The sequence below is a fragment of the Silurus meridionalis genome, chromosome 10 (genome assembly GCF_014805685.1).
Source record: "Silurus meridionalis isolate SWU-2019-XX chromosome 10, ASM1480568v1, whole genome shotgun sequence".
NCBI lineage: Eukaryota > Metazoa > Chordata > Actinopteri > Siluriformes > Siluridae > Silurus > Silurus meridionalis.
The window spans coordinates 20,192,973-20,217,233 of record NC_060893.1 but is presented as its reverse complement, the minus strand read 5'-3'; the positions used below and the strand labels follow the sequence as shown (position 1 = coordinate 20,217,233).

The 24,261-nt window shown below is 36.4% G+C and overlaps 1 protein-coding gene across 1 annotated transcript in view; it reads right to left on the bottom strand.

Moving 5' to 3' along the window:
• Positions 1-3,783: 3,783 nt before the first annotated feature.
• trpc3 (transient receptor potential cation channel, subfamily C, member 3) overlaps positions 3,784-24,261 on the bottom strand; it is a 52,084-nt gene continuing 31,606 nt past the window's right edge. The window contains exons 5-12 of the mRNA XM_046858575.1: positions 23,040-23,256; positions 20,848-21,081; positions 19,870-20,134; positions 18,174-18,369; positions 15,115-15,324; positions 13,570-13,653; positions 7,641-7,716; positions 3,784-7,416 (exon numbers count right to left, since the gene is read on the bottom strand). Coding sequence (XP_046714531.1) covers positions 7,289-7,416; positions 7,641-7,716; positions 13,570-13,653; positions 15,115-15,324; positions 18,174-18,369; positions 19,870-20,134; positions 20,848-21,081; positions 23,040-23,256 — 1,410 coding nt within the window. The 3' untranslated portion in view covers positions 3,784-7,288. The remainder of the gene's footprint in view (positions 7,417-7,640; positions 7,717-13,569; positions 13,654-15,114; positions 15,325-18,173; positions 18,370-19,869; positions 20,135-20,847; positions 21,082-23,039; positions 23,257-24,261) is intronic.

The following is a 24,261-nucleotide window of genomic DNA, read 5'->3' as shown; positions in this document are numbered from 1 at the left end:
TCTGTCGACTCGAACGGATTAAACATTAAACCAAGTTTGTGTGCCTCAACAATATTATAGAAAAATACTCTAATCGCATATCTACAAGTAAACAGATGACTCACGTATTAGAATATTTACGTGTTTGTGGGATCACTTTTTTTATTTTGCTTTATCACATTATCTCAGGTCACTATTTAATTTATGTGCAGTGTAATTCTGCATTTGGAAGCTTGTTTCTTTAAATAGATGCTCTTGAGACTGATTTTGCAAAATCTTCAGTTGTCTGGTAATTTCTGAAAACGTTCACAACTATGATGAAATCCAACTTGGTTACGCATTTTTTATAAAAATTCTGATTTTGTGTAAACTATAAGTGAAGACATCATAAGGAAACTTCTTTTTCAAAATAATTTATATCGTATTACTCCAGCATCATTAGAGCTAAAGTAGGATAATGGATAGAGGACATTTTAATATGAGAAACTGCATTCTTTTTTATATTTTTTATTTATTTAGTGTTTTAACTTCAATTGAAATATAAATAGAGGCTGGTGAGGGTACGACTGTTTGTAGTTGTACTTGATTACAGGAACTGGTTTTGTTGTTTTTTGAATAAATTGCACTTATAAATGGTTAGAAAATACTGTACGTATGCTGTTCTTTAAAAAAATGAGAAATATTGACAAATCCTTATCATAGGAGAAATAAAATGCTTAAAGACGTGCTGTTGAAAATAATCAGCCTCAGATTGCTGACAGTAACTATGCTTTTTCCTATGGTATATTTTCTTATAACAGCACAATGTTGTATTCCTTACATGATAAACAAAAGACAACCGATGTTGTACAAAGCAATAGGCAACTAAGTCACTGCTACATACCACTGCCTCAACCAAGTGTTAATATCAAACTATAAAACGTTATTTCAGCATTTGAAAACACACGTTTCCAGAGCTGTTAAACAGTTCACTTGTGTATAGAACCTCCTGTATATCTTAAATGCTTGCTATAGGTTGTTTTTCATTTGTTCTTCTCTCTATGGTGCTTGTTATTCAGCATCTTTTTCCCTGCTGAGTATCACTTCTAAGCATGAGAGACCCGATTCGGTTGTTACCCAAATGTATTCACACAAACAGCACTACTCTTTACTGCATATACAATATTAAAAACAAAAAACTCTCCAGAACTCCCAGTTGTCTCTCAACATTCATTTCAATGAGCTGACTCAAAGATTTGGTTCCTTCTGCAAATGATCACTTCTCTTTATTTAGTTCAGAAGGCTGTTTAATTCAGAAACAGCATATAAAACATATAAACCAAATTAAATGTTTCCACATTTACAGGAACACCTCTACCACAACGCATTAGATATTTAAGTAGCCTAAAATTGTACTTGTTTCATTTCTCTGCGACTTGAGCTTTACTTAGGTTTCACTTAAAATAGAGTGTAATACAACATATACAGCATAGTAACCCAACAATAATGAGGGATTTTCTGAATTGAAAATGGCAACCCATGTGATTACTTTAATCTTTTATCTTGTGCTATATTTATATTTATAGCTTTTGGCAGATTCCCTTCTTCAAAGTGACTTGCATGTATCTAATTCACACAGCTGAGCAGCTATGGGGTTAAGGGCCATGCTCAGGGGCGCAGAAGTGGCAGTTTGGTGCAGATGGGTTTTGAACTTGTGACTTTCGGGTCCAAAGTCAAATTCCTTAACCAGTCTATCATCTCCCCCTTCAATAAATACTCATATATAACAAAGTGTACAATAAACTTGACACTAAACCAAGTAGCTGCAAAAACTGTTTCTCAAATAGTGAACCAACAAGAAAATGTGCACAGAATCATTGAAGCACCATTTAAAACATTGCATACTCATAACAGGAGAATCTCTATATTCCCATTCATTTTATTTAAATTAATAATTCTGCCTGGGTACAAGCAAGAATTGACTTTTTTTCCCCAATTAGAAAAATAGTGCCAGTCCTCTGTAATCCATTTAGTAAATAACTTTTTCTATGAATTGTAGGTGGGTGTCATTTCCCAAACCACTTCCTTTGACTTGGATTGACTTTCTTTGTACGTCCTGTTTACAGCAGGATAAGCATGCATTGTTTACTCCAGGGGTGATTATTTCTCATGTAAAAGCACAACCGAAGCATATGGGCCATGGCGTTTAATGCATAATAGTTAAGACTAAAAGCCACATTTCTCAAGGGTATAAAAGCATTTTAGAGCCCGCAGCTGTCTGCTGCCAAGTCAGATTTTTCCAGCAGATAAGAAACAAAAATGAGAAATGCACACTTTTAGACCCCAGTTAGATTGTGTCCTAATATTTCAGCCAAATGTACAGATATAAATCCAAACTGTCAACATTTCAAAACATTCATCTGTTTATTGCAGCATTAGTTGTAGGCAAGTGTGTTTCATTCAGTTCTGCTTATCTGCAGCCCATATTCAGACTATGGACTGTATTTCAGCAGGGTGAACCAATTAAAACAATACTGCAGGAGATTCAATAAATAAACAAAAAACACCTTCAGATCAGCTTCTAGTATCATTTAGATAGATGAAGCTCCTGATGCAACCCATTAAACCAGACTACGGATAAAAATAATATTGTCAGGAAGGCTAGTTTTCACGAACGTCAATACATGGTTCAGTAGGAACTGAGAACATACTGTAGCTTGTGTAAGAAAGGAAAGTCAATGACAAAATCACAGGCAATATTTTTTTCCCTTTATCTGTTTTTAATTCAAAGCTGAAGCAAAAACCTTCTGTCTCGATTGCTATAAACTAATAATGGTTAAGAGTTAAAGATAATTGTTAGCTAATTGTTAAAGATAATTGTTGGGGGGGGTGGTGGGGGTTAGTTTATTATTATTAACATTTATGATCAACATTTGAACAGATTACATTTTCGAAACAATATACAATAAAAAGAGATATGATCTACTTAACTGTTGTACTCATTTCAGCAGAATTGAACAAATGTCTTCATCACCTTGTGCAAAACCACATACTGCAGCCATTACAACAGCATGGCTTCGTAGTAGAAGAGTCTGGGTGCTGAATTGGCCTGATTGCAGTTCAGATCTTTTACCAATAGAGAACACACATCATTAAACGAAAAAGACGCCAAAGACGACCACAAACTCTTCAGCAGCTGGAAACTGATATCAGGCAGGAATGGGACCAAATTCCAAACTGTATTAAAAAGAAGAGAAGATGCTACACCATGGTAAACATGCCCCCATGCCAACTTTTTTCAGTTCTGTAGCTGACCTCAAATTAGAAATTTCTTAGTTTAAACATTTGTTATGTTCTCTATGTTCTATTTTTCAACATTTCTGGAATTCGGGTTGTACAAAAGTTTGTAAAAAAGTTCCTTCAGTGTATCTTTGGACAGTTACCGATTCCTTTTAGACTAGAACAAAGCAACCCTCTGTATCTTTTTAAACATAAAGCCTTAGAGACAGTTTTTCATACATTAATTTTATGTGAAAGAAAAAAAAAAACATTTGTAACACAGATTACACATTTTGCTATTTATAACTACAAAGAGTCTCAGGTTTTTCATAATAAAATGAAAGGTGTATAATATTTTATTGAGTTTCTTACTTTTTATTTCCATTTTAATTTGTAAAATCACACAGAATTCATAGCGTAATATTTACCTATTATATCTTACACAAAAAGGCTACCAGACAGTTTGGAGGTGTATATATATATATATATATATATATATATATATATATATATATATACACACACACATATGAACAATGTCTGGATCGGAATGAGCAAGTGTGTAAGTTAATCTAATGACAAGCTAAAATGTGCATACTACAAATGTATAAATTTTAATGAAGTTACAGATATATTACAGAATTATGCAAAATGAAAACACTAAACTTCTAACCTTGAACTGGTCTAACTAGGCATGGATGATCTCCAGACAATAGCGTAAATGTTTTCCGCTGTCACACTCGATAGCTCCTGGCTCAACATATATTAAAATAATTATGCATATTTTATAACATGCACTTATTTAAAATTTTTCATTTCAGTATATATTTTTCTTGTCTTCTCATATAACTTCACATACATCAACACATGTATTATGTACCTGTCTGTTGAGAGAAAGTTAGCAAGTTTGTAAATAATCCACATGATATTTCCTCAAAAAATAACGTTCGTGTATAAACCTGTAAATTATTTATTAATCTGTGTGATGATAAGGATGTGGTTGTCTTGCTCTAGGTTAGTGCTTTAGCGGTTTAGCTTTTTTGTGTTGTAGCTCCAGAAGTTTTGCAACAGCAAACAAAGCAAAACATTATTTGAAAGAAAATGTGAAAGTTGGAATGTAGAGATTCTACATTCTATATAGTGCCAGAGTGCAAAAAGGAACAAATCAAATCAGAAAAAAACTACAGTACATTTAAAAAACACATCAACATTGACTTCAAATAAATATCCTTGGATATTAGATTTTTGTTGCTGATTGGACATGGCGTATGGCTATTAGAGGTTTATATTTCCACTCTCCATTCTGTTTTTAGGAAGCTGAGAATAAGGCAACTGAATACAAAATGAATAATATTACTATGGTAAAGAGTGGTTCTTTATTCTGAATAAACCAGCCTTATTTACGGGGATTTTCATCATTTGTATTCTCATATTAATGGCATGCAATGTTGACAGCACATCTATACAAATATCTTAAACATATTACATACACTTGGCTTATTTTTCCTCTTTTCCACTCATTTTTTCTTAAATAGCATCAATCTTTCTGTTTTTAAGGCAAATTGCCTGCTGTAGCCAGTCAACATTATGCATTATGCAAAAGTCTGAACTCTTTCTGTTTTGGGTTTGTTTTTGCAATTTAGTTTTAGAAATTTGTTATTTATTTATTTTGTAATTATTTAATTATTTATTTATTCATTCATTCATTTTTCCTCTCATGTTGTTAGATTTTCGGATTGTTTGTCTGATTTACTGTCACGTTTTCTTGTTTCCAGTTGTTTTTTTTTGTTGCCTTTCCAGAATTGCCTTTGTTTTGAATTGGGTAGTAAGTGAGTTTTGCACTTTCATGTTACAATAACTGATACAAATTAGGCAGAACAATTTGTTTGCCCTGGCCTTCTCATTCTCCCAATATCTGATCTAAAGAAGGCAGTGTAGGAAAACAAGTTTTAACAAAAATGTCAGGGAGATCATGTAGATGATTAGCTACCAGGGTGGTCTAAAATGTGTATTCATTGTTTATTATTATTATTTCAACTAGAAAATTGTTCAAATCTGATAAATAACCAATCTTACAGAATATGAACGTGAATAATTAGAATAGTTTTGTTACTTGTAATAATGGCATTGCATTCACAAACCAGGGAGTATTAAGTATCAGTATTAATAAATGGTGTAGTATAAAGTTAACCAAGTACCGAATTAAAACGAATAAAATCCACTTGCACTGTCTGTTATATTTCATGACTAAAAAAAAAAAAAACATCCCCAAAGTCTGCAAACATTTCAATTGCAGCATGCACCTATATGTCAATACATTTCTAAACTCCAGGCATAAGTATTAATATGAATATTTGCTTTTCCGCATTAATCTTTATTTTACACATTCATAATACAAACATTGAAACATCCATAAATACAATTGTCAGTTACTTAGCTTTGTTACCAATGGAGTAAGAATCTGTATGTACATTGCGACTGTGAGGGATTCGCAGAGAAATTCAGAATTTCACTGTAGTGTCAAAGACTGGTGTATATGACAATAAACTCCTGAATCTATGTTTTTATTTGTGGCTCAAACCACAATCTGCTTTCAGACTTTTTTTTGTAATTAATATTATTAATTTCATTAACATCCTCACCTTGAATGGTGCTATAGATTCTACCAATACTTTCCAGTTTCCTTCTACTCCTGCACTGTAGATTTGGCTGATTTTCCTGCTTAAACACACCCACGTTGAAACAGGAAGTGCCTGTTAGTGAGCAGATTAAACAGATCTGGTGTGTTAGTGCAAGACAGAATAAAGCAGCGCTGCACACTGAGTGCACTAAACAAACAGAAAGAGGAAGAAACAGACTGTTTTGTGAGTTAGCGTGCAGATTTTAATCTGTGCTTTCGGTATGCTGGTTGTACTTGAATGTCTGAAGAAAATAGATGTCTAGGTCTGGTAGATGAAATAAGTGACGTAGGGAATGTTTGCAGGTGTCCTGGTGTGCTGAAAACCTCACAGTGTATCACTGAGAATCTATACTTCACAATAAATAAATTTATAAATAAATACATTCATGAACAGATGAATAAATTTAAAATACTAGTCTTCCATAAAATGCCTTGTCACCAAGATGTTAGCAAAATAACTATTTCTTATTTCACTTAAATAGATTTCCTTACTAAGATTTTCTAGCCCTAAAATAATTTTAGTTCCACCAAAGTCCAAAATGTTATTAGAGAGCGTTCAAAAATATGTGAACGTCGGTGTACATGCAAAATTAAATATACTGTATGTCTATTATTACATTTATCAATAAATCACAAAATCAGGGGGTCTCAGAGGGGTAATTTTTTCCCTGCACACCCAAACACTGACTGACTTTCTTTCTTTCTTTCTTTCTTTCTTTCTTTCTTTCTTTCTTTCTTTCTTTCTTTCTTTCTTTCTTTCTTTCTTTCTTTCTTTCTTTTTTCTTTCATTTTTTCTTAATTAATAATTATTTGTTAATATATTTTCTAGATTTATAATTTAGGATTTCATATTTAATATTATTTCCCATTCAGTATATGTTTTTTGTCTGAACATTTATTGTTGTGATGGAATTAATGGATGTATATGTCCCATGTTTATTGCTGAAATCTCACAATCTTCATATGGCTGTGATTTTATAATTAGAGCGATGTTCATATTACACAAAAGAAATTCAGAATACAAAGTTTTAAATCAGATTAACACACATTTGATTTTGAGAACCCCTGCAATAAATAAACCAGTGGTTTTATTTATCGATGGAAATATTGAAAGATAAATTGATGGGCATAGTGATAGATAGAATGGTTTTACGTACGTGTGTGTGTAAGAGAGAACTTTTCAGCAAAATCATGCTGAATCATCACCCTGATGCATTAAGACACCCGGCTTGTTGTGGCAGGTGTCAACAAAAAGTTGATCTACATTCCACTGGCAACTAACCGCAACTGAGCTAATCATCTCATCTAAGGGCGCGATGATCTGCGGCGTCCCGGCTGTTTCGAGAGAAACGCTCACTGTCCCGGGTAAGACTACGAGGTCTGAATTTTTTCACTGAGTTTTTGAATAAGCGTTGAAAGCTCCTCTGTGGCCTGGGATTTGTCCTCCAGCAGCTCGTAGCGCAGACTAGAAATGTCCTGCTTGATCTCTTTCAACTCGCCTAAAGTGAACACAAAACGCATACACAAACACGCATGAAAAAACAGATGTATACGCACACACAGCCATTTAAATGCATGAACATAAACAAACGGAGGAGAAAAACCAGTCGCGCCTTTTCCTTTGCGTGCATCCGCATGTCTGTGTTTATGCCTTGGTTCATAATTCAGTTATTGAGTAGGTACAGTGAAGAAAAAAGTGTGTAGATATGAGAATTTGACGTACCTTCATTCACTTCATCATTCTCTTTGTCCACTTGTGCTTTCAGGACATATCGCTTTATCAGACGCTTCATAATTTGCTATGAGAAGATCAACAATATAACTATTAGAAAAGTACACTATTAGGCAATGCTTTTCCATGCTAGAGTCGACTGAAACGCTACTATTAAAACCACTACTCTTAAAAATGAGTAAAGATTCATACATGAATAAATTAAGCATGTCATGAGTTTCACAGTATTTATGGAATGTGTTAATGTCAAACATAGACCCGCACGAATGTTCCTTTTGTTTATATGCAACAAACTAGGAAACTGAACTTCCGTAATTTTCATCAAACTGTCATCTTATCCATTAACAGTAGGTTTCGGATGAACTACATGTTCTCTTTATTATTCGGAGTACACGCTAACTCATTATGTACATGTAGATTAAATGGAAAAGGAACACTAAACCAACATGGCTACAGTTCCATAATTCAACACCATGCAGTTCTGTCTGGACTGCGGCTAATAGCAACCGATTTCACCATACAAGGAAATGACCCAAAGCTAAGTCCAAGCTCTGTAAGCGTTATTTAAATAGCAAAATGACCTGCCCAGTCACTGCACCTAAATCCTATTGAACTGCTCTGGAGTGAACTGAATCACAAAGTCAGAAAGAAATCTTTAAACTAGTGAAGAACACTTTTACAAGAGGCCTGGAAAAGTATTTCAGCTGAATGTTTAAAAATGATTTTTCAATGAAAATAAAGTGCAACATCTGTGCATTTACATATATAGGTACTGTATTGATCATAAATAGAGTATAAAATTTGATGTTATTGTAAATCTGTTATAACTTCCAACCAAGAAGAAGGACGAAAGAAGAGGTAAAGAGTGCCTAGAAAATATTTATATAATTAAGCAAGAAATGAAACCCTTGTTGGTAAACTGTTGGATGGAAAACTAATCAATAGGCAACTATCACTATCCTGAAGGTGTTTATTTATCTGTAAATTCACTTCCTGTAATATTAGTTTTTCTGTCAAACCGCATTAATTTGTCAAAGACTACATGGTTTTTCTTTATTTAAGAATAACACAATATTTTTGTATCCTTTTCTAATTGTGTTTAATATTAGATTTAATAGAACTGTCATGAAAGACGTTATCTGGTTCTAACTTATATTATATTATATAACACTCACTCGATCACTCCTGATTGTCCTGTCTTGAAAAACATACCCCTCTACCTACTACAAAGAGCTGACAATAGAGGCTCCTTCCATAAATGCTTAATAAACTACTCATCCCATGAAACTTCAACATATCAAGCAATAAAAAAAAAAACTATTTTGATCCTGTGAACATGCCTGTCCAAGTTCAAGTGTTAGTTGTTACCATGAATATTGTTCCAAATATGAGCACATTCATTGAATACTATGAATTTCCATACTGAGCTGTTTGTTCTGTCGTTATAAGGATTTCTTCTGACTGATCAGAATCGTTAATTGAACAGCACTGTGTTATAAATAATAGATTACATAGCAACTTATATGTAAAAGAAAGTCCAAACTACTATACATGCTCTTATTTATTTTTCATTTGTGAACAAGAGACCTCTAATAAACAGAAATCCACAGATCACCTTACAGCCAGTGCACTGAAGTATTTTATGAACCTAATCCAATAATGTGACTTTCATACAAATTATTGGCCGATTACACCAAGATACAGTTGAGTGAATCTCTTACTGGCACTCTTGTTTCCCTTTTTTTTAAATGAGCAAAAATTAATGAAAATAAAGCATTAATGAGTTATACAGTATACTGTTTTAACACCCAGGCACAATATTTTATATATACTTTTTGCAATACGATTCAAATTTGAAGTGTCCCTGACTATTTGACATCTCTATTCTATATTCACTTTGAATATCAAGTTTGTTTTTTGTCTTTTACGCTTTCCTTTCCTTATCTCCAAAAATGCTAGTCATTAGTTTCAAGTTTCATCTGACCACAACACAAATCCACCTGTTGGCCATTGTATTGTGTTTGGTGCAGTTTGAATCCATTCTGAACAGCTTGCTGCCTTGGAGACGGCACTGAATAAAATACAGTGTAAGGTTACAGGGTGCAGTGCAAACACTAGGATAATGTATTGTGTAAGTGTATTGTGTGTTTTTTTTCTGTTTGTGTTTAAGAAACAAATGTTAAACAAGCTTATATCATGGCAAAATTTCATTTCGATTTCCATTAATTAAAACCAGATTTTATATGAATTTGCTTTATAGGGCCAATTATGGAGCCCCTCATTAAGAAACCTAAATCGGATCCAAACAAGTTATTAAATTAGAGACCCATTTCAAACCTTCTGTTTATGTCAAAGATTTTAGAAAAGATTGTGTCTTCCCAGTTATGTTCCTAATTACAATGAAAACAATATCTTAGAAGAGTTTCAATCAGGTTTCAGAATCAAAATCAGAAATTACCAAGTATGCTTACACACACAAGGAATTTGACTTGCATCATAGCACAGAAACTGCTCTAGTTAAAATCTTAGGGTTGCATTCGACACTATAGATCATGACTTTCTCCTGGATTGCTTACAGAATTACATGGGCATTCAGGGACAGGCATTAAGCTGGTTTAAATCCTACCTGTCCATCGTTACCATTTTGTAGATTTAAATGGAGAACTATCCAGGTTAATCCAAGTAAAATATGGGGTGCCACAAGGTTCAGTTCTGGGACCCCTGCTTTTCACAGTATACATGCTTCCCTTGGTAAATATTATTAGAGGTTTATTCCGTTAGCTTCTACTGTTTTGCCGATGATACCCAACTAGATATTACATCAAAACCAGAGGAAACATCTTAGTTTGCTAGTTTAACAGAGTGTGTTAAAGAATTAATAGATTGGTTGGCGCATAACTTTTTATTATTAAATTCTGATAAGGAGATTTTGCTCATCAGCCCAAAAACCAGTACACAGAAATTTGGGATGATGTACTGTAACTAGTGGTTCAACAGTAAAAGACCTGGGGTTATTTTAGACACCAACTTGTCTTTTGAAAATCATATCACTCATATCACAAGAACAGCCTTTTTCCACCTTAGAAATATTGCTTAGCTAAGAAACATGTTGTCTATATCTGATGCTGAGAAGCTCGTCCATGCATTCATGACCTACATGCTGGACTATTGTAATGCATTACTAGGTGGATGTCCTGCATCATTAATAAACAAGCTACAGTTAGTCCAAAATACAGCAGCCAGAGTTCTCACAAGGTCGAGAAAATATGTTCACATAACCCCAATCCTATCATCCCTACACTGGCTACATGTATCTATTCAGTCTTCTAACACGCAACAATCCATCACGCTCGCTGAGATCTGAAAACTCCGGACTTCTAGTAGTTCCTAGAATATCTAATTCCACTAAAGGCAGTAAAACTTTCTCACATTTAGCTCCTAAACTTTGGAATAGTATTTCTGACATTGTTCAGGGTTCAGACACACTCTCCCAGTTTAAGTGCAGATTGAAAACGTATCTTTTTAGCAAGGCCTACACATAACACACGTCTCACATCATAACCTTGTGCTCTAGTACATCTGATCACATGCACATTATCAACTTGTGCTGTTAATATCATAAACAGCAGCTACGCTAATTCCTCTTCACTACTTTTATTTTATGGACCTTCGAAGAAGTAAATGCCGAGCCCGCAAACATCCCAAACCATCTAGAGATGTACCAAGGTTACCTTTCACTCTTGCAGATACTCTTCTATCACAAATCACTCCTGCTATCACTTTTCTCCACACACTCCATCCTGCCTGCACATTTTCTTCACTTTTCTAACACACTTTCCATTAATTTACACTGTTGACCACAGGTACCTGAACTCCTCCACCTTCTCCACCTCTTCTCCCTGCAACTGCACCACTCCACTGCCCTCCCTCTCATTCACACACATGTACTCTGTCTTACTCCTACTGACTTTTATTCCCCTTCTCTCCAGCACGTACCTCCACCTTTCCAGGCTCTTCTCAACCTGCTCCCTACTCTCACTGCAAATCATAATATCATCCGCAAACATCATAGTCCATGGAGACTCCTGTCTGACCTTGTCCGTCAACCTGTCAATCACCACTGCAAACAGGAAAGGGCTCAGAGCTGATCCTTGATGCAGTCCAACCTCCACCTTGAACCAGTCTGTTGTTCCTACAGCACACTTCACTGCTGTCACACTGGCCTCATACATGTCCTGCACCACCCTCAAATACTTCTCTGACACACCAGACTTCCTCATACAATACCACAACTCCTCTCTCTCCACCCTGTCATATGCTTTCTCTAAATCCACAAACACACAATGCAACTCCTTCTGACCTTCTCTATACTTCTCCATCAACAATTTTAAAGCAAATAATGCGTCTGTGGTGCTCTTCCTCGGCATGAAACCATACTGTTGCTCAGAGATGGTCACCTGTTCTCTCAGCCCGGCTTACACTACTCTTTTCCATAACTTCATGATGTGACTGATTAACTTAATTCCCCTGTAGTTACTGCAGGTCTGTACATCTCCCTTATTCTTAAAGATCGGTACCAGCACACTCCTTCTCCATTCTTCATGCATCCGCCAAAACGCTTTCAAAATGTTGTTGAACAATCTGGTTAAAAACTTCACTGCCATCTCTCCTAAACAGCTCCATGCTTCTCCATGTCATCTGGTCCAACTGGCTTTCCACTCTTCATCCTCTTAATCGCTGCTCTCACTTTTTCCTTACTAATCCTATCCACTTCCTGCTTCACCATCTCCACACCATCCAACCTTTTCTCTCTCTTATTTTCCTCATTCATCAGCTGCTCAAAATACTCCCTTCACCTTCTCAACACACTCTTCTCACTAGTCAACACATTTCTATCTCCATCCTTTATTGCTCTTACTTGCAGCACATCCTTTCCAGCTCGGTCCGTCTGCCTGGCCAATCGGTATAAATTATTTTTTCCTTCCTTAGTGTCCAACTTCTCATACAGCTCCTTGTATGCCTTTTCCTTGGCTTTCGCCACATCCCTCTTCACCTGCTGCCACATCTCCTTGTACCCCTGCCTACTTTTCTCATCACTCTGTCGATCCCAATTCTGTTTACAATTTCTGTTACCACCATCTGCCCTTTAACATTCCTCTTCCTAACACCATATCTACCAATCACCTCTTCATCACCTCTGTTCACTTCACCCACATGCCCAGTAAAGTCTGCCCCAATCACCCATCTTTTTTTCCTAGGTCCACCTTCTACCACTTATTACACCCCTACACCATTTCTCTCTTCATCCACACCATGATGGAACAGTTCAAACCCACTTCCAATGTTCCTAGCCTTACTCCCTTTCCACTAAACACACAACATATCTCTCTCCATCATATCAGCCCTTTACCAGTCATAGTACCAACATGTAACGTATCAACAATAACCTCCACTCTCCTACACTTCTCCTTTTCCTGCCGTCTCTATAGACATCTTCTTTCTCTCCTTCTCCTCCTTCGGCCAACAGTAGCCCAATTTCAACCGGTACACTGTTGGCTAACAATACCTGTGGCGGTCGTTGGTAACTCAGGCCTCGACCAATCCGGTATGAAAATCTGATTAGTGATCCGCATATTTGATCAGTGCACAGCCTTGTGCAACCATAATGACTGGGTTTATTAATCAATCAATCAATCAATCAATCAATCAATCAATCAATCAATAAATAAATAAGAGCAGGACGATAAGTATTACTGCACAAGTAGTAACGTTTTTTTTTTTTTGGACAAATTAAAAAGTGGTTTTGAAGCGTACTTATTCACAGAGGCCTGGTGAATATGAAGAACTAGTATAAGAAAAAAAGAGGCAGAACATGAGGAGAATGCAGGGTATCTAAATTGCGGTTAAGCGTGCATCTTGCCTGGTAGCGCGTGGGCTGGTTGAGGATGCTGTTGAAGCTGTGCGACTCACTCATGGTAATGTTGGACTGCGCAAACAAGTTTAGCTGCAAGCAATGAGACACACACTTTGTCACAAGAAGATCTGGTATCAGTTAACCAACAAATATTAAATGAACATGCATACACATTGCAACACGCTGCATGTATGCTGACAAACATTAATTTGTAAACTAATATATGCAAAATATTTTGCATTGAAAGCATACACATGGGTATGATGTAGGTTAGGCTTAGTTTATTACAATTTTATTTTAGGAAAAAGTTTATTTTAAGAAAAAAATCGGTCTACAAATTGTGTTGAACATCTTTAGCCACTAGATGTCACTGCTTAAATGTGTTTAAAATCAGTTTAACTCCTCATCTTCAAACCCATGCTAATCTTCTCCTATATACAAGATGTACAGGGGGATCACATAGGACATGACAGACTATACAGACAAGAGTTTGTGTACATCTGACTATAAGATCAGTATGTGCATTTTGAACATCCCACTCCATATTTAGTCCCCACTGGCTTTTATAAGTGGAGTGTGCTTGTGGAAATTTTTGTCCATTCAGCCACAAGCTTGTTAGTTAAATCAGATACTGATGTAGATGAGGTGAGGAGGTCTGGGGTGGAGTCAGTGTTCACATTCATCCCAAAGGTGTTAAATAGGGTTGAGGTCAGAGCTCTATAGCAGCCCATTTACCAAACTTCCTCTCCAACCCATGTGAAGCATATCATAATAGAGCTGACTTAGGGGCATTGCCATGCTGGAACAGGTTTGGGTCTCCTATTTAAAGGTGAAGATAAAATTCAGGGCTACAGTAGAACATCCAGTAGAAAGACATCCAGTAGAATTGGGTGTAATAGGAAATGAATGAGTCTATCCCAATTAATTAAGACTTTAATTTCTGTATGAAAATTCATAAAAAAGAGAGAATCCCATATAAAATGAGAATCCCATTCCCCGATTCTTTTTGACGGCAACACTTCAAATTCGACAGCGTTTCAATTACCCCAGCCCTCAAGAAGAGCTCCAGCAGCTCAAATTGAATTAGACTCTCATTGGAAATGTGTTGAATTTCACCACTAATGCATCACTGTAATGCAGTTAGACTTTGTGTCCTGTGTATACCTCACTGAAGGTTTATGAAAAGATAGACGATATGTGCCAAAATAATGAACAAGGATTGCTCTTGTTCTACAGATAATCGTTTCAGCTCACTCATTCTCAATTCGGGGTCAAGAGGAATATGTCATGTCTTGATCAAATGCTGGCTAATGGTCCTGGAGGGGAAGCCATGATAAAATTTATATAGGTGAAAAGGTTAATTTGGATTCATTAGAGCGATACGCAATCCCACTGACAATTTGATTGACCTTAATGGCCAGGAGAAATGCTGATTTTTAGAAGGAGAAGGAAACAGAAAAGAGAAATAGAAGAAACAAAAAAAGAAACAGACTTGAATGTGAACCTCAAACATAGTATACATGCATTATTCACATACACACATGTACTTACTCTAGACTTGGAGTTCTCCATGCCGAGCTCCACGTCTTTGGTGAGCTGTCGCCGTCTACAACGCAACAGGCTGATGAGCTTGCTGATGCAGTGGACGAAGGACTTGGGGCTGGGAACAATGCTGAAGGGAGGCGGCAGGGTTTTACCATTATCGAAATACGACAGCCATAGTTTCGACCTGGCAAACTTCCACTCCACATCTGAGTCATCCTAGAAAACAGAAGCTGTTAAATCCAGTTCCAGCTGTGTCACAGCTCAGATCTGATCCAGACATCCTAAAGTCTTCATTTGCCAAATGTGCTGGGCTCATAAGAGTCCGACTGCAGGACTATTACATACATATTATGCGCTATATACCATTGTGCATTGGAAAATAAACAGTTCTTTGGATTGTCATACAGTTTGATATGTATGACGAGGAGAGAAAACTGGAGAAAAGGGAAAAAAAATGGTTACCAAAATACTGACTGACAGAGGGAGAGGTAAAAAGATTATCCTTTCAAAACAGCTGTTCAAACTCCTGTCTCCAGGCCTTAAATCGTTAATCTGGATATTATTTGTTACATAAATATCCGTACACAGTACAACATGCAGTATAATGCTATTACTGACTGGTCTGTGAAATATATATGGAATAAAAGATAAATCGGAATAACAAGAAATGAAATAAAAAGTAAAAATGTAAAATGAGGAATTACATTGAATTTACAACATATAGTGCTCTCCAATATTATTGGCACCCTTTGGTGATTATGAGCTTAGAAGAATGTGAAAAATTGTATACAGCTATGAATACTTAGGAGTAAAATATACCAATTTAATGTACAGTATATTCCCTCTGATATATATTTATTTATATTGGTGGAGTGCACAGTAAAATAATACACATGTAGGAGCATATTTAGTAATTCAACTATGTGAATGCGAACCAGATGCACAAACAAACACGTGACATGGTTCATAGATGAGCAACAGCATATGAGAAACATGAAATATAAGATTTATATAATGATTAGATATTTAGTATTTCTGAAAGTATTTTTAAAGGAAATATTAACTTAATGTCCATGGCTTTTATTATTACGAGGGTGTGCAAATAAAAATAGGGCTTTACATTTTACAGGTATAAAAGTAGATGCAGTGCTACATACAGTAGTAAGTGGCTATTGTGTCCTATTACTCATAGGTGGCGCACACCAGTCCAAGGATGGTAGTGTTGGTGCGTGCATGGAACAGCGTGTGGTAAAGCTTTATTGTGAACGAAAGTGGAAAAACTGTGAATATCCACTGAAGAACTTCAAGCACAGTACAGTGAGTTTTCACTTAAAATATTTCTTTTCTTTTATTAACTCAAAAGTCCCATTTTGACTTGAACGCACCTTGTATTATGCCCCCCTACACATGTAATCACTTATAATAATAATAATAATCACTTATGCTCTATGAGACAGTCTCTATACTTACTTTTATCTACTGCTTACATTGTAGAAAACAGAAAAAAAAATGCACATGCATGCACGCACATGCTGGAGACTCCTTCTGTCCATAAATATGATATAAACATCTCTTTACATTAAGCTTCACCACTTTCAATCCACTCATTATTGAACTTCATTTTTTAAAGAGCGTCATCAATCCAAATCCCCGTGAGTAAGTACTTACAGAAACAGTAATGCATATGAACAAGCGTGTTAATGTAAACCCGTGATTTGTTTTCATGTCTCCCCGTCCCTCAGAGCTGCTGTTAAAGATAATTAATCACATTCGGACTAATCAGATTGGGGAATTCCACAGACTTGTGCATAACTCATTTTAATTAACAAGCTTCCCTTCAACATGTGGCTTGATATTTATTACCTGTGTAACAATTCACTCTTTCATTGCATATACTACTTTAATAAACAACACTCGCCGTTCCAAACTTCAATTCGTCAATGTCTTATATTATTATTTTATTCGTTATCAATATACATGAACATAAATACAATGTTGTGTTATAAATGCACAATATATGTCAAGTGATCATTTGATAATCTGTGTAACGCACAAAATTGCCATAAATTAAATGTCTTGTTTTACCCAAGTACACTATATGGACAAAAGCATTTGGACACCTGACCAACCATATGTGGTTCTTCCCAAAACGGTTACCACAAAGTTGGAGGCATAACATTTCATTTCACTTAAACTAGAAGATCCAAACCTGTTCCATCCTAACAATATCCCTGTGCATGGAGATATGATTTACATGGGTCGGAGCGGAAGACCTTGAGTGGCCTGGTATAGTAAAGTCAAGTCAAGTCAAGAAGCTTTTATTGTCATTTCTACTATATATTGCTGTCCCAGTACACAGTGAAATGAGACAACGTTCCTCTAGAACCCTGGTGCTGCATAAACCAACATAGAGCTACATACAGACAACAGCAGACAAAAACAGCGCAGACAGAAAACACAAGACAGTGTAGGACAAATACACATAACACAAAATACTGCTGACTAGTAAACCTACTATACCCTGATTATACAGTACTGTGCAAAGGAGGACAATAAAGGACTACGAACAAAGTAAACAGAAACACAATGCAGTGCAAAAACAGCAGTCGAGAGGTGCGAAAAACAGCATGTAAACAGTGTAATACGATTAAAAATATAAATAATAAATAAATGGTGGTGGAATGGAGCGAGACGAGTATTGAGTGTGTGTTGAGTTCAGGTTGTATAGTTCAGTAACACAGTTGAGTGAGAGTGTGTGTGTTATGTAAAGTTCTCTATATAGCTCTATAGAGCTCTCCTTAACCCTACTGATCACCATTGGGATGAATTGGAATTCTGACTGCACCCCAGGCCACCTCATGTCACCTACCTGACACTCCTAAATCTATCTGAACATCTGCCCAGAAAACTGAGGTTATTATAACAGCAAATGGGGAATGGGATGTTCGGCAAAGCACACACCAATCTTACAGTCAGGTGTCCACAAACCTTTTGCCATATAGTGTTTTTGCAAAACTTTCCATTTAACTGTACCTAATTGTGAATAACAGACTTCCCGGACTCACCTCTATCTCCTGGTAGGAGCTGTTGATCATAGCGATGAGCATGTTCAGTAGAACCACCACCATAGTTACGTTATATATCCCGTACAGGACGTAGCCGATGTTCTCAATGAACTTATGGTCGTACTTCAGGACCACGGAGGAGACTTCAGACAAACCAAATATGGACCAAAACAAAGTTTTAAAGCTTTCCTCAACTCTGTAGAAACAAAGATCAAGAAAAAGGCAGATATGTTTATTACTGAATATGTAGCCTAGATTTTTTTCCTCCTTGAAGTGTAACCTAATAGATTCTATTACATAGTTCTATGTCAATTAAGTTTGTTCAATAAAGTCAATGTAATGAGAATTTATTTTGTCGTTAAAGCTTAACATTCTCCCTTTACACATGGTGATATATTAAAACCAGGAACCAAGTTTCAGTCAAAATGAACAATTCTAACAAAATACTGTGGGGGACTGATGAACATGAAATGACTGTGAAGCAAATCTGCTTGGTGTCCTAGAGCTCTCCTGATGGAATTACTAGACCTGAGGTAACTGCACACATGAGCACACACAACACACACACACACACACACACACACACACACACACACACACACACACACACACAGTTTTGCTTGAGAATGTGATTCATTCCTTCCTGCACTCTTTAGCGAGACTGTATCCCTGGAGGAGATGACCTACAGCATGAAATGAGCTCTTTGGTTGGTCAACCTCACACTTAGTCCTGGCTTTCTCCATCCAAATTGATGCTCGAGTTGCATTGTGTGAGCAAACTTGGCTGAAACGGTCTTATAGGTCTTATACTTAATTGGCTTCAGATTTCCTGCTCTCACCCTGTTTTAAATGTGGCGTTGTTGAACATATACTTCATGGCTCAGGATTGGTCCATTAAATGAAGATACAGCGGAGAAACAACCTTTACCTTTAGTAAATTGTAGATTATTTCGTTTTTGCTTGTTTATTCAGATAAAGTATGTTTAACTAAATAAAATTAATAAACAGTTGTTACTGTTAGTGGCTACTGAAACTCTGAATAAGAACAACCACATTCAAAACCTCCAAGTTAAAATCATATAAATGAGCTTTACTTATGTCATTTGTAGTTTATTTGTAATTCAATCAACAATTTATTCACAAAAATAGAGCTTCATTGTATATCATTGGAATTATACGCTTGAAATATACTCCACTTTGTATAATTAAATGAATTTAACAAAAAAAACAATGAGCTACTGAGATATTCACTAAGCAGTTTCTTTCAGTGTGGAATGAAAAACAGCTAATCTCTGTTACTGTAATAGGAGAAAAATAGATCAATAAACGCTGAGCGTATTATGATGTATGGTGTAATTTTTTATGAGCAAACTAAGGATTTTATGTATAATCCCATTTCCCAGTTAACTCCATTATATATAGTACTTCATAATGAAATGTATTTTAGTTACACTGAAAAATTTGTTCAATGGGGGGAGGGGGGGTGATTTGTAGGTGATTAATGTTCAGCCTGTGTATTCAGAATGTACCCTTTTTTAATTTCATCTACATGTACACATGGAAAGATTACTTTTTGTTCTAGTCTAAATGACACTTGACAAAAATAGATCATGGACCATTAATTGGTGAATTTGACAGTCCTAACGCAATTCATCTGCAGTACATCAGAAGGATTGAGTGATTGATTGTAACTCACGTGGTAAAGGCAGAGTTAACCTTAGCTCCCAGGTAGTAGGAGTAGAGGATGAACATTCCGATCATAAATGCAAGGAAGACCATGATGAAGAGAACCATGAACTTGAAGATGTCCTTCACAGTGCGTCCCAAAGAGATCTGCAGAGGGCCGAAGCTCTCATTGGCTGGGAGAATGTAGGCAATGCGTGAGAAGCTCAGGACAACAGCGATGGCGTACAGGCCCTCTGAGATGAGCTGAGGGTCTGAGGGAAGCCACTTATCTCGTGCTATAGAGATATACAATTACAAAAAATATTGGCTTGTCTACTCCTACTGTGAAATCTACACATTATAATAATTGTATATTATTCGTATATCGTATATTATCTAATCAATGCTGATTTTAGGGTCAACACTGGTAAAGTTTGTTGTGGAAAGGTTTCTCATTTAAAAATACAAAGTTGTCACCATATGTACAAAGTTTTTTAAATGTCAGCGACTAAATATTGCCATCTCAATGGATCAATTGGTGCAGATGCAGGTTTTTGGGCAATTTCATGAAAAGTGTATATGAGAAATAAAAAGTCAGCTTTGGGAGTAGTGCTGACTATAGTTCAAGTCACAGGTTTATAAAATGTATGGTGATTAAGGCATTTGTTCTACTGCTTATCATTTTATTAATAACAGCACGCTATAGGTCAGGTTCAATCTGACCATTCAGAATGATGACCTCCCTAAATGAAAGCGTCAAAGAACAATATTACAATATACAATTACAATATTAAAACAATAAACAGAGTGTTGGTTTTTAAGCAACTGAAACCTATAATGTGATACGTACATGTTTTCTGTAAGGTGATTTTTATCTGACATTATTTTACCACAACAGCAAAATGAATGAATAAAAATAAAACATGCATCCTGACCTTCAAATGGACCTCATATTACTTGTATGCAATAGAGAAAACAGTCACGTAATCAATGGAAGATTGATGCTCACCGTAGGTAAAGTATTTGATGTTGGGTGGTAGTGTGACCATTGAGAGGTCAGCGGCATGGACGTTCTCGTCCACATACTCCTGCGCTTTCATGGCCTGCAGGAAGGCAAAGAACCGGGCGGTGAATGCTGCGATGAAGATGGACAGCATGCCAAAGTCCAGAACATTCCACAGCTGCAGGATGTATTCCCTTGGCCCTTCTGTCCAAAGCTCCTTACACTCCGACCACATCATGCCTGTGAGACGGAGGAACAGCATCTGAACCATTAAACAATGTGAAGTCCATTGATCTTTCTCTTATCTCTCTCTCTCAGTCACTGAGGACGCTCTGTAGACAATTGAGGTGGTTGGGATTGAGGTTTATTTGAAAGGTTCTTTCTTTGATGGAGTTTTAAGTGACTATTTATTCTGATTATAAATGAATGCCTTCTTGTGTGTGTTTTTTTTTTTTTTTTTTTACAATAAGGCATTTTCTATTAGAAGTGAACAGGATGGGAATGTTATAAAGAAAGGAAACGGGTAATTTTACGAATCATATGTAATTGTAAACATGAGTGCTTGCTCAGCAAGTTGCTGACTGCAGAAATAATGTTATTTATGGTGATTGTAAAACTGGTGTCCCAACTTGTTGTAGCTCAGCTTACATTTACATTTATGCTATTTGTCAGACCCCCTTATCTACAGTGAATCATTGCTCAGGGACCCCAGAGTAGCAGCTTGGTGTGGCTGGGATTTGAACTTACGACCTCATGATCTTGTTCTATGAAATAATGGTTATATCCAACAATGAATTAACAAATTTCGGACAGTTTCAAAACACTGTTTTCAAAGATGTTAGATTATACAGTGATATAAAATTGTTCTCTACAGTATGTGTTGAGATCACTATTGGCAGACTAATGAATATTAATAACCGTTAGCGGGCTGGTATTGAATATTAATGGGAATATCGTTTAGGTACAATGCCAAGAAAAAATGTCCAAGGGAATTCTAATACCAGACTAAAATGTACAGACACTAGGAAGCTACCCCCAAAGGACATTCCCTTATTTTTCACTGGGCCTAATTAACCGATTAGCCAAGACAGAACGAGACAGAAAATCGCACACATTCAAGGCCACTGCGACAGACATGTAATAGAAATGAACTAATTCATTCATGACACACTCAAGGACAAGCCAACCGCAACAGGCCTGGAAATGGAATTAGCGTGGAGTGTGTTCAGTGTGGGTCACTCAACATGATGACTTTTCTAATGGATGATCATTTCCATGCAGTACACAAGCTGCCAGATGTAATAAATGCGCTAATTTGTCACACTACACTGAACAGTGTAATGCACAGTGGGGAGCGAACTGGGTTTATTTTGAAATGTATTTATAATACTGATCGCTAAATGCATCAATTGTCTATCAGCGGAAAAATCGATTAGTCAAGGAGACCCAGGTTGTGTTATAATCCTAAATATTTGAACCAGTGAGGGCCCTCTGATTGCTGCTATTGATGTTTTTACACAACATTGTGTTCATGTTTACAAGTACACTCTTGTTTATAGTTTTCTCTTTTACACATTGTACTGTATAATATTTTATACAGTCGGTTTACTGGTTGGCACTATTTTGTGTATCTGTCCCACACTGTCTTGTGTTGTCTGTTTGCACTGTCTTTGTCTGCACTGTTTGCACCAGGTTGCACACAATGCACTTTATGTGGTGAAGACACTTACTTTAGTTCTCAACTCTGTGTTCTGTTATGTAGCTCTATGTTGTGTAATGTAGCTCTATGTTGTTTTATGTAGCACCAGGGTTCCGGAGGAACGTTGTCTCATTTTACTGTGTTCTGCGTCAGCAATATATGGTTAAAATGGCAATAAAAGCTTCTTGACTTGACTTGAATGGTGAGTGGTGAAACATCTAGTTTATTGACTCCAATGCACTGTGGCAAGTTTCATGGACTGAGTTAGGGTTAGGGTTAGATAGTCACTCGGTTGACGTTCAAATGATTCAAGTTTAAAGAGTTTTACACATGAATCTAAAATCTCCCGTTGGTGTTTAGAATTTGGATCGGTCTGAAGACATTTGTATGGATTTAAAGTGACTATAATTTTAATCTTTCGAGACAAATAATAAATATAACACTAAAGATTTGAAAAAAAAATTTGAAAAGAGTGAGATTGACGGAGATACCCTCCTACCTGCCACCCACACCATGATGAGGATCTCGGTCCATGAGAAGCGGGTGGTCTTCACTCTGAAGATCTGCAGTGGGTAGTCTGTAACCGTGACATTGGGCAGAGTTGTAATGCCCTCAAACCGGTCAGACGCATTAAAGACCAGCAGGCAGAGGAAGATGATGAAGGAAGCAGCATGTGCCACAAACTTCATGAAGGGACTGCGTAGGACTTTACCCAGCTGGAAATATTTACACAGAAATGTTAGATATTTGCTCATTGACATGGTGTTCTATATATACAGCATTGATATACACCATTGCCTTAAGCAATGGGAGGGTTATGTTTTTACTTCTTCCCTGACAATTACGGTGACACTAGTCAACTGTTAGTTTTAATTAGTTTATGTATGATGAATGGGCTGGATAGTGCTTCACTCCTAGTGTGTTACACTGATGTTAGCTGGCTACACTAGTCTTGAATGAGGTACATATTAGCCTTTACCTTTCCAGTTGGAAGATGTTATATGATAGGTAGGCAGGAGATTTACTATATTAACAAATAAAATAATTGAAAATACCAAATACCAAAATTGAAAAGTGACAGTTAAAATAAAATGGAATTTTGGTGGTCCTTTATATCTCTCAGTTTGATAAGTTGTGGTGGTCAGTTTGTTTGAACTCCTTGTCTGTCAAGTGCTCATTCTAAGTTTGTATGTTGTAATCCCTTCTACATGAACGTGTGGTATCTGTACCACCTCCTTTTTGGAAAAAAAGCTTTTTTGAGTAGATTTTTGAGCATTTTAAGGAATTCCATAGATTACTTTTGTGATTGAGTGTTCCTGCAGGGTTCGCCTGAACACATAAGAAAGAAAACAGTAAACAAGGGCATCCAAACCTCTCATACATACAGGCTCCTAGTAACCTCCACCTGAACGGTTTTTTGGATTGAGCCACCCAGCCTAACACAGTCTTAATAGTTATAAAAGTTATAAAAGTATTAATATGAGACTCGCTGTTTGAGTGAGTTCACAGCAGCCCTGTCACCAGTAGAATCAGTGACTTTAGAGGAACATGGAACATCAGTGTCTGTGTGATTAGAACTGACCACATTCACTTCCAGTACCCCCTTACCACTGGGCTCTCCGGACAACTCAGGGCAGAAATAAAGCATAAATGCATTCTTATGACATTGTCCATTTTCGTGTACAATAACCCAATTCAAAGGGTCAAGCTCCAGGGTCCAT